The sequence below is a fragment of the Exophiala bonariae genome (assembly GCF_035927105.1).
Source record: "Exophiala bonariae strain CCFEE 5792 chromosome Unknown scaffold_22, whole genome shotgun sequence".
NCBI lineage: Eukaryota > Fungi > Ascomycota > Eurotiomycetes > Chaetothyriales > Herpotrichiellaceae > Exophiala > Exophiala bonariae.
Window position 1 is genome coordinate 231727 of NW_027042497.1, and position 11155 is coordinate 242881.

At 51.1% G+C, this 11155-nt stretch overlaps 5 protein-coding genes across 5 annotated transcripts; 2 read left to right on the forward strand and 3 right to left on the reverse strand.

The window, feature by feature from the left end:
* Nucleotides 1-1118: 1118 nt before the first annotated feature.
* On the reverse strand, nt 1119-2525 carry LTR84_005898 (uncharacterized protein; the record flags this gene model as incomplete). The annotated part of the gene is made up of 1 exon (XM_064849462.1): nt 1119-2525. The coding sequence occupies one exon, from the start codon at nt 2523-2525 to the stop codon at nt 1119-1121; it is 1407 nt and encodes a 468-aa protein (XP_064703686.1).
* A 1228-nt stretch (nt 2526-3753) lies between these two features.
* LTR84_005899 (uncharacterized protein) lies at nt 3754-6054 on the forward strand (the record flags this gene model as incomplete). Its single annotated transcript, XM_064849463.1, has 1 exon — nt 3754-6054. The coding sequence occupies one exon, from the start codon at nt 3754-3756 to the stop codon at nt 6052-6054; it is 2301 nt and encodes a 766-aa protein (XP_064703687.1).
* A 737-nt stretch (nt 6055-6791) lies between these two features.
* On the reverse strand, nt 6792-7880 carry LTR84_005900 (uncharacterized protein; the record flags this gene model as incomplete). Its single annotated transcript, XM_064849464.1, has 1 exon — nt 6792-7880. The coding sequence occupies one exon, from the start codon at nt 7878-7880 to the stop codon at nt 6792-6794; it is 1089 nt and encodes a 362-aa protein (XP_064703688.1).
* A 725-nt stretch (nt 7881-8605) lies between these two features.
* On the forward strand, nt 8606-9368 carry LTR84_005901 (calmodulin; the record flags this gene model as incomplete). Its single annotated transcript, XM_064849465.1, has 6 exons — nt 8606-8608; nt 8698-8754; nt 8809-8824; nt 8884-9009; nt 9064-9276; nt 9334-9368. 6 exons carry the CDS (start codon nt 8606-8608, stop codon nt 9366-9368), a joined length of 450 nt encoding a protein of 149 aa, XP_064703689.1.
* Nucleotides 9369-9863: 495 nt separating this feature from the next.
* LTR84_005902 (uncharacterized protein) lies at nt 9864-10992 on the reverse strand (the record flags this gene model as incomplete). The annotated part of the gene is made up of 3 exons (XM_064849466.1): nt 9864-9958; nt 10021-10125; nt 10194-10992. The coding sequence occupies 3 exons, from the start codon at nt 10990-10992 to the stop codon at nt 9864-9866; spliced, it is 999 nt and encodes a 332-aa protein (XP_064703690.1).
* Between the last annotated feature and the right edge of the window lie 163 nt (nt 10993-11155).

The following is an 11155-nucleotide window of genomic DNA, read 5'->3' on the forward strand; positions in this document are numbered from 1 at the left end:
GGGAACGGAATATAAGCATTGCGAAGGATGGAGCGAGCAAGCGATGAATCGTGTCCTTTTTTATTTGTTACTTTGTATGTCCTGCAGCACCTCAGTTGCAGTTTCGTTGGATGCATACCTAGCTAGCTGTGTACCATATCGTTCCATACCCTCACGAGTGGCACGAAGCAGAACAATTGAATGAACAGCATTGCTATGTGATTCTAGCACAAAGACATGAATGCGACCTTCGCACTCGTCGTCCTTTTCCGTTTTCTGTAGCCTGCGTTGTGCTGTGGCTGTGGCTGTGGCTGTGGCTGTGCTGCTCTGCTCTGCCTTTCCGTCGCTATCAAACCTCAGAGACACCACCTACACGCGTCCGGGATGTGATCTGGATCCGGATACGATATCTAACTAAAACAGCAAATCCAATCCAGCAAATATCATCGGCGAACTCTCCACGCTCTAAGTCATATTCAGATCAGGAAGGCCAGATTGCAGATTTTTTGAGTTACAAAGTATTATATTTATATTTGTGTGTGTGAATAAATATCTCTACGACGACAATCGGCACTGACATATAGTCTAGTGAATAGATAGGGCTTCTCGAACCCATGCTCTGGGCGTCCAAATGGGCCCTCGACGATCTCCAGCAATCACTGCCTGACGGGGGACTACGTCGTGATTGAGGGAAGGATGGATCGTTTCTCCTCCTCCTCTCTCTTTCTCTCGTCCAGATCGAGGCTTTTTCCCAACAGAAGGCTGACTCGACGCGCTCCTCTGGGAGTCTCGCCGCCTCCTTTCTGATATTATTATACCATGGCGCGGTGTCGCGTGGCATTGTCCTGTCCTATGCTGTCCTATGCTGTCTTCTCTTATACGCTTCGTGTCGCCCCGGTCCCGCTCTGAGCCTGCCCAGAGAGCCGGTGAAGCATGTGTTGCGTCGACCGAGCAGGGCCTGATTCCCCAAATCAATATTAGCTGGTAGTGAGTGGATTACATCGAAAGCGAATAGAACAGAATAGTATGCACTGCACCGGCAACGAAAAGTAGTGTGAACTAGAACGGAGTAGATCGCGCTTGTGGGTCGAGCAAGCTGAGTGATGCTGAGTTTGCTGCACCTCAATCCTCACTTCACCTCAAGCGAACAAGTGGCTCCCCACGGCCAACCCGCCAATCTGCAGCAGGAAATCGACGCCGACGGTGAAGTCTGCAGGCTTCTCACCACCATCACCATCACCCGGAGACGTGGTCACAGGTGCGAGCTCGGGCTCAACGACGTAGAATGCCTCGTGCAGGTTGTATTGTGGCAGTTGGAGCGTGATGGTGCCTATGACTGTTTGTAGTTGGTTGCTGCCAGACACGGATTGAGCCTGAGATTGGTACCCAAGTGTATGTATTTCACCACCGAGTCCGAGCGCTGTGATGGCCGAGTGTGTCGCGAAGCTCGCGTAGGATGAGAGGTCGATGTCGGCGTTGATAGGCGTGCTGGAGTCAGGCGAGGTTTGCACGCTCAGTGTCAGCACTTTGGGAAGCGATGTGTCGGATTCATGCAATGAGGCTATGGTGGCGACTTCAGCAACGGGATCGGTGGCTGGCCATGGCATGCTGGCGTTTTGAAGCTTGGCCTTCAGGTTGGTGTCGTCGCTTCCGTTGGCTTGTCCGCCGTGGTTGGCGCACAGGATCTGGCATGCGCCCGCCGTGGGGTTGTTGCAGTTGCAACTTTCCAGCTCAGGTTGCGAGGGGGGTGCTGGTGGTGGAATCTGTCCATCGTGACCCTGTCCTGGCGTTGGGAGTGGGTGGGGAATGGTATCTAGCGGTGCATTGTCTGGTGGTTGAAAACTGTCACCCCCATGATTGGCGCAGAGATTGACACACAAGGTTGATGTCGTTGGCTGGTTGCAGTCACATAGCGGGTTGGCAGAGTCGCTTGCTGGGTTTGAGATGTGGTCCTCCTGGAGTCGGAGTCGAGGCTGGGTCGACTCTGAGGAGGAGAAGGGGGCCATTTTGACGTCCTTGGGTGGTTGCCAGACTGTCCCGCCGTGGTTGGCGCATAGGATCTTGCAGCTCACTGCAATTGGTGGAGTACATGTGCAAGAGAGCCGGAGGGGAAGTAATCCAGCGAGAGGCAGCGGGTCTGTTGCTCCATGGTTCGAGTCTGTGAATATAGTACCGGGTATATGATCTGATGGTTCCTTGGGTTCGTCTCCACCATGAGTACCGCAGAGAATCTGACAGTCCGGTGAGATGGGGGGACGACAGTCACAGGGTGCTGCAGCAGTAGACGAATCTTCTCTGATAGGAGCCTGTAGAATTGGATGCTCAGTGCGAACGGGAATATTCACAGTGCTACTGAAGTTATGTAGTAGATCTGATAGATCAGTGATATGTCGGGATAAGAGGGCTTGGATATCGCCCAAGCTAGGATTGGTCCCGAAATCCGGAAGTCCATCAACTGTAGTGGCAGCTTGTGGTGGGCTGGCGTCTGAAATCACCAAATGAACGAGGCTAGCAATACAGGAGAAAAGAAGCGTTTTGGACACCATGATGAACAGCAAAATCAGAATGCGTGATTGGAAGCCCCTACCTGGCGATTTGGCGAGCGGGACATGTTTCTTATACATCCACGACGGATGTCCACAAGACGAGGTTCATGCAGTTCTTGAACAAACTGCAAGCTAGCCATCTAAGCGGTCGTAGTCGAAGGAGTGTAGTGGTCTCAAAAAAGCCATGCAGACCAGTTGCAGGGTTTCAAAGGTCAAGCTATCGAGATAGGAGGGGGCTTACCAAAAGCTCATACCTTTTGCTGTTGCTAAGCCACTACCACATGAAGGTCTCTGTTTAGTGTCAAAGACTGGACAGGGTCAAGGGCCAAAGTGGTATGATGGAGCTGGGAAGCACGAGTACGAGTGACTAGTGTTGGGTTCGTCTTTCTCACTCCGACAATAAGGCTTGATCCCTTGATTGGAAGAAAGTGGCTCCTGGTAATGAAGAACTGGCGGTGGAACTTTTGCAAAAGTGTCGAAGCTTTGAAACAACCAGAGAGAAAATTGTATGGACGATGGGAAGATAAAAATGGAAGAGTCGGTGACGGAGAAGGCGATTTGTTGATGTGGCTTTTACCCTGGATCCATGGAAGGCACCGAAGCTGCAGGCTAGCTTACGAGTACCTGTACGGGTCATTAGGGATTAAACTTAACTAGCAGGCTCCCCCTCACCCTAACTGGATCGCCTGGAGACTACCTAGGTAGTTAAGTGGTTGGGTATGGACACCCCGACGACTTAACTAAGCCAACCAGGTGATGAACGGTTAACGGGCTTTAGAAGGGGCGAAGCAGTGTCATCTCGGGCTTCAGCTCGTTCGCCTATCGACCCAATAACGGGTTGCAGACCACTCGAGACCCTGAATAGGGCAACTGCACTCCACGGCGAAGACGACGCCGACTTGCTGAGCTGATGGATTTTACTGCTCGCCATCCATTTGACTAGCTCAATTGAACATGGTTCCATTTCAACATCTGTGGCTAGTATCAAAATCTCGCCAACGCCGCTACTTAACTAATATCGCTAGACACTCTATAGTGTAGCAGCTACTACAGGAGTTGCTGTACCGAGTACACCATGGGGCTGCGGCATGTGGGCAGCCGTGATGCTACCTTGCACAGGTTCTTATACGAATACACGCTCTGTGCCGAAGAGCCTCCCTCGTGAAATCATGCCCGTTCCAGCTCCTGTTCATGTCGATCACAGAGAGTGGGATTCGAGTTCGTCAAAATGGCCGACTATTCATACCCGAATATCCTTTCAAGACCAAGTACTGCTAGCACTTTAGTCAACAAGATCTCGCGGCCAGCAGGTTATCGACCACAACACCAACATGAAGATTCTGAATCAACTCTCCACGGCGAAGATGTACAGTTCAATTTTTCAACAAAATTCGAACAAAATGATATTGATACCAGTTATCATTCTCCAGAGATCATTGTGGATGAGAGAACCATAGCTCGTCTCTCTAGACAACCACCACCGGGTCAATATGGAGGTGTCACAAGCAGACCGACTTCAGCCTCCTCGATATGGCTTCCCTTTCTTCTTGTGCTGATCCCCAATATCGCTTGTCCAGCTGTGTTACTCGGCTTGATCTTTGTCTACAGATTCCAACCACAGGACGACATCTTTGCCCAATATCGATCGATAACACAGCAGTTTCCGGGATACATTCTTGTCACCATCTCAGCTACGAGACTAGCCATCATCTCTTCCATTGCTTCCACTTTGGCTCCCTTCTTGACGTCGTTCATCATGGGAGTTTGGAAAGTTCACGTTGTTGGTAAGATTCGACGACAATCGAGAACGATGGGGAACAGTGAATCCTCCGTCTCTGATACCCCACAGCTCAGTCTTCTGATTAGCCTCCTTGCTGCATCAATGGGAGGACTGGTCAGCTATTTACGGGACTGCCGGCCCTGGTTCTTTGGTGGACGATCAAATCAAAAGAGACAAACCATTACCCGACAAATTCACTCCTCGGCATCGATTTTCTCACTGAGCATTTTACTGGTTATCAGCATGTTCATTGCAGACACAATCTTTCATACATATACGGATGCTGTCAGTATCCTGGAAGTCAGACCTTCATCGACAACCACGCCTCTTGGTCATCGCTTGATTGACAAATGCGAGAATTTTGATCGGTCCCAGAACTTATGTCTCCCATGCACGTGGGACGCCTTCGGCTCAACGACGGAATTCCAGCAACTAACCAACTCTGTCTACCAAGTACGAACCAACATCTCGCAAACCTCGCAAATTCAGAGCGTCGGGTCAGGGCTGTCCATCCTCCTACCAAGCGCAGCCCGGCTCCCCAACGCGACAGAGTACCGAGCCAAAACCATCGGCGTATCAACACAGTGCCAACCAATCACCAAATCATGCAATCCAATCTTGACCACCGACGCCTACACCCAATTCAACTGTTCAGACTCGTTCCGTGGAATCATCAACAAAGCCCCCGTCAAACCCGAAAACTCATCCTTCACCATCGCCGACCCCGACACACCACCCTTGAACCTCAAACCAAGCGCATACCTCCAACTGGGAATGTTCGAAGACAGTGCCTTATCCACCCCGTACAACCCCGTCAACTACAATACAAGCTCCGAAGGCTGGGCTATGGCATTCGGCACGTCGTCCAGCAGCGCCTGCCCCAGCGACGCCTCCCTCCTCTCCACCATGCACGTCGGCGTCGCCGGCCGCTTCGACCTGACATCCACACGCGTGGACGTCGACCTCCTCAACGACACAGGTCTGTTCTCCACCGGCGCCACCCCGTACTACATGGACTTCATGTTCGGCTGCACGGTCTCGGCCGTGGAAGTCGAGTACATCTGGGCAGAGAACACGGTGTGCAGCACCATCTCCACCGCCGTCAACGGCTCCCTCCTCGACATGTACGTCGGCCAGCTGCAGTACTACACCAACTCGCCGGGCAACGACTGGACCAACGACATCCTGCAGATGGCGCTGCAGGACGACAGCGCCGCCATGGCCGACACGTGGGCCAACCTGTTCGGGAACCGCGTGCTGAGCGTCATCGGCGGCTATTCCGTGCTGAGCGACAGTCTCGCGCAGCAGACGCGCCGTGATGCCCTCGTCGCAAAGGTTCCCGTGGGCCCACTGGCGTTCCTCGTCGCCTGTAGTGCGGCGTACAGTATGTTGGTGCTGATCATTGCGGTCGATGGCTGGAGGGTCGCGCGGAGGGATCCCGGCGTCTATGGCTATGCGAAGGAACTGGATTTCACGACGCAGTTGGGCAAGAGTCTGGGAAGATCCGAGACGGACTTTTCGGCTAACGCTAGTGGAAGTGGCCTGACTTCGAGAGCCGATGCTGCTCGCCATAATCCTGTGGCGGATCTTCACCATGTCTACGGTCATGAGAGGAGTTATGCCGGGAGTAAGGAGTCGATCCCCGCCGCGACAAGCCTGAATCATGGTGGTGGTGGCGGTGGTGATGAATCGAGCATTTTGAGACATGCTTCGCAGAGGAATAATGGGTCCATGCCTGCTTGGATATAATAGATATAGTGTTTGATATTACGACTTATGATGACAAAATTTCCGTATCCTTCCCCGGAATTAATCTCGGATTGTCCGTCACACTTTATACTTGCAATTATCTCCCTCTGCTTCTGTGCAGGTTTCATTCGCTTCTCAATTTCTACTCCCGTAGCACCACGGACATGGCCTCTTCACCTGCTTCCCGCGAAGTGATCAGGTTCGTCAGGTATAATGCATATTCTAACACCTCTTGGTTTCAGTTAGGGTTAGCTGGAATCTTCTCCTCTCTGTAAGTGCCAACAGTGTGTCGCTGGGCCAGGTACACCTCATGAATCAGTAGCTTGGTTACTCAGTGGAACTCATTCATGATCGGACCGGGATCTGTCGCTGAGAGCTACTACTGAGTTGTTCAGGAGTGCGAGTATGTGAAGGTCTGGAGTGGAGCTTGGATTTCAAGCGTCAAATTGAGGCGAATTGTCTCAAATGTTGGATCTATACTGTCAACATGCCTTCGTCCTTGAGAATTCATAGTCCAGCCTTGAGGTAGGTTCTGCGTAATCTTCGATCACATCTGAATGCCGTATGCCTTAGGAACAGGCGGACCAAGTCGGAAGATTGATGCTGCCAGTCTAGATTGGAAGATACGCAGGATTGGGCCTAGAGAGTCGTCAAACTCATAGGCACCAAGAGCTTTCCAATAGAAGTCTTGAGGATTGAGCTTTGAAAACCGTAAACCGGGCTCTAAATGTGACGCTTCAGGGTGGCGCCGGCGTGGGAGGCGGTGCTGCTGGTTGAGAGCCCTTTTTAGGTTTGACGAGTAATAAAACAAACATTCCAACAACCAGCAGAACGAGAAGTAGAAGAATCTTTCGTTTCGTAGTGCGCTTTTGGTAGCTCGTGGCAACGACGAGTTCCTTCTCGGCTCCTTTCACATCGGTAGTCGTTCGCTCAACGTTATAGTCGATACGATCCAACATAGTTCCTTGATCGATGACCATGGATTGTAGCTCACGAAAGATATCTGCGAGCTCAATAATTCCTCTGGCGATATCATTGATCTCTTGTTCTCGTTGGGCGATGACTGTGTCGTTCTTATGTCGCTTTTGAACTGTTTGTTGTAATGTAGACTGACTGAATCGTTTGTCGGCATCAGACTCCATCAATGCGGGATCGGTATAGGGGTTTTGTGGTACTGGAGTTGAGGAGCGGCCAATAGGAGACTCGAAGCCTGCTAGGGAACGGAGTTCTATCGAAGATGAGAGAGTGACTCTGTAGCACAACCATAGCCATAACTTACTGTTCAAATAGCTGCTTTGCTTCTTCCTGAATGTCGCACTGACTTCTTGAACGCTAGAAGCCAAAGCCACCTGAATATTCTTGGCCATTGTCTCGTCGCCTTGTTGGAGATTCCCCGATTGCTTAGCATCTCTGACCATGATTTCAATGCGCTTGATTGCCTTTTGACATTCTTGGAAGCCTCTAGTGATCTCCGTTGTCAGATGCTCTATTTCGCGCTCCTCTTGTTGTTTGACCGAATCATCATCGAAGCCAGGTAGGACGTGTTTCGCATGGAGTTTGTCGAGTCTCGCAGCCTTCAATGTGATATCCTTCAGAACATCTCCGACTTCTTCTTGAACGTCGATCCAGCGCGGTGGCAATAGGTCCATCTCTATCACGGCATCGCCATCATTGTCGTAGGGGTCCGCAGACATAAGACCCCTCGTCTCCTCCGAACCATGTTCTGCATAGCCATTGGAACCACCCCCATATCTGGGTTTCTTCGCGGGATGATGGGAGTAGGACTGGCGATAGGAGATGTAACTAAGCAGAGATGAGCAGAGCATTAGATTGTACAGGGGAGAGACAATGTATTACAGGTTAGTCCGGTCTCTCCACATCTTCAAAGCAATCCAGGCGGCAGTTTTATGAACATGTGATGCATGTGAAATGGAGTTGAGTGGTAGCAGTGACGGTCATGCTGGTCCTTTCTGCTGGTTGAAATGTTTTCGAGAGTTATAGGGGGCAGGCAATACGAGGCTCAGAAAGTGGTCATAGTTCAAGCAAGCAGCGGTGCATCTGAACGGTGACAACGGATCTTGACGTTGACGAGGTGTCCTCCGAAAGGCATCGCGTGGAAATGAAAGCGAGAGCGGAAGCAGGGGGAGGCTGATCCGGAGGGGAGATAATCCGAGCACAAATAAGATGGAGCAGAGAGAGAGAACTAATAGCAGCCTGGAAGAACGATGATCCACTTCCGAGGGATCAAAGATAATCCGAAGCCGAAGATTACTGGGGTCGTTTGCTGGTGACTTTGTGACTGCAGTGGCTGTTGGTCGCCCTTTGGAACTAAAACCAGTCCAGATCATCCTGCAACTAAGGAACCACCACCATCTCCTAGTTGCCATATTGCCTTGTAACTTACTACTGCTGTACACTCCCTCAGCTCCTCCAAACTTGTCTATCCTAGATCCCTTGAACCACATCTACCCTCCATCACCTCTGCGCATTACTCGATCCCACCGTTATCTTTACGAGCGCTCAGTCGCACATCTGAAATAGCCCCTCAATTATGGTATGCCTGCTTCGTACATCCATCTCCCCCACAACAATACCTTGGAATCACTATTCGACCACAGACGAACTGACTCTGTTTCGTACTAGGCTGATTCACTGACCGAAGAGCAAGTCTCGGAATTCAAGGAGGCGTTCTCTCTATTCGTAAGTACCCGGTTACCTTGGACCACGGTGCTCAATGCTGACAGATGTTGTTAGGACAAAGATGGCGATGGTATGTCAACGAAGAACTTCTCCAGCAGTCTACTACTCCTATACTAATTTTCTTCCAAGGGCAAATCACCACAAAAGAGTTGGGAACCGTCATGAGATCACTTGGTCAGAATCCATCAGAATCCGAGTTACAGGATATGATCAACGAGGTTGATGCAGACAACAATGGCACAATCGATTTCCCTGGTATGCTACGACGTCATCGCTAAAAAATGACACGCATGCTTACCGACTCCACAGAGTTCCTCACAATGATGGCGCGCAAGATGAAAGACACTGATTCAGAAGAGGAGATCCGGGAGGCTTTCAAGGTGTTTGATCGCGACAACAATGGCTTCATTTCAGCTGCTGAACTGCGTCATGTCATGACATCAATTGGTGAGAAACTCACCGATGATGAAGTGGATGAGATGATCAGAGAAGCCGATCAGGATGGTGATGGACGTATTGACTGTGAGTTTTGCCCTGTCCTATCAAACGCTGAATTGTACTAACTAGGGACCCACAAAGACAACGAGTTCGTACAATTGATGATGCAAAAATAGCCAACCAGACAACATGAGGAGTACAACGTAGTGCGAGATGCGTCTTGATGTTTTAGAGCGGATTACGGGGTTCGAAGCAACAGTCCCCCCTTATACTACAGGTGGTGTCCAAACTTGAACGGGATCATTGTTTCTCTTTCATAGAAATTCAGCTTTCACCGACGACATTGGGTGTTCTTGAACCACTAGCATACCATCCAGCGAACAAAGCATAATCGTTGACCAGTGCCATCCTTAATAGCACTTGTTTCTCACTCATACGATCCTTTGCCATGTCATACATCATCTTTCATTCGACCATAGGCTCCAAATTTTGGTTACAGGGCGGTGTCGGGATCCTTGTGGGTATCATGAATCTTACTCGCGTCATACTTCTGCTTTGCTTCACCGGTTTCCATTCCAGATCATGATATCAACCAATCGGACTGCTTCGATATAGTTCGCACAGCTGTCAGACTTTCTCGCAGCAAATGCTCTCACCCAGCAGTAACAACCTCAATGCGACTTGATCCAACTCAAAATCTGCTGGAATGCAGTCTGCTGTGCTTGTTTGATTGTGGGTGAATCGTAGTCTCCATATACCGCGAAACCTAAGCAGACGGTCAGTAAAAGCGGCATCAAGATAAGACGCAAAGAAAGGTGAATGACGAACCATGGGGGACACCAGGATATGTCTTGATCTCATGTTCGAGATTGCTCGTAGCAAACTGCTTCTTGCCTTCTTCGAGGATCTCGTCTGGAAACAAAGGGTCGTTCTCTGTGGGTCGACATTAGCAATTCGTTGGATTGATCGTCCCATGAATCGTAGAAGAACGACCAACTTACCAACACAAACAAATGACAACGGCACCTTAACACCCTTCAAGTCCTCTCTGGTCACCAACGTCGCATGCGCCACCGCCCCAGCCTTGATCAACGGTCCCGAAGCCTTCTTAACCACCCTAGTTTCTTCATCTTGCGGCGCCTGTGCCTGGGCCTGCCCAACAGCACCGACGGCGTCGACCCCCTCCCCCGCTAGAAGTGTAGTATACTTCCCGCCAAAGCAATAGCCCACACTGTAGATCCCGCCACCATGCGCCACGGCATCAGCATACTCGTCCCTGACGACGTCAATGACCTTCAGCAGAATGGGCAACACCTTCTCGGGCGTCTGGCGCGCCAACCACATATCCACCAGAAACGACTTGGCCGTCTCCGCGGCACGCAGCTTGAACTGCTCGAGGATACTCGGACTGGCGGGCTCCTCGTTGGAAATGGCTTTGGTGTTCGGCGCCGCATCCCCGCCAAACTGGTCCGGCATGATCACCACAAAGCCCTCGGCGGCCAACAGGTCCGCTTGGATCTGGTTGTTGAGCGAGTGCACACCTGTGCCGGACGTCAGCAGCAACAGCAGTTTGGCCGGCGTGTTCGGGTAATCGCCTGGTTTGGAGACGTAGACTTCGATGTCCCCGAACTTCGTCAGTGCGCCGGATGGTTGACGGGCGGTTGCTGGTGTTGGCCGATCTGTTACACAGTGCTCGCCCATTGTCGGTCCGGTTTGAGCGGGTGTGTCTGTGCTGGAGATTATCGATGGTTCCATGGCGTCCGACTCCGGGGCTTTGGTGCCTAGTTCTGGCTCAGACATGGTGGATTTCGGGTGATGATTGATGATGGTGATGTTGTCGTCAGTGTCGATGGGGGATAAGAATAATACTTCAGTTGGGAGGCGGTGCGGGCTCCTACTTATGTTGGCGTCGCTTGGTGGACTTCCAGGCTTGGTCAATTTCACCGTGATGCTCCCAGCGCTC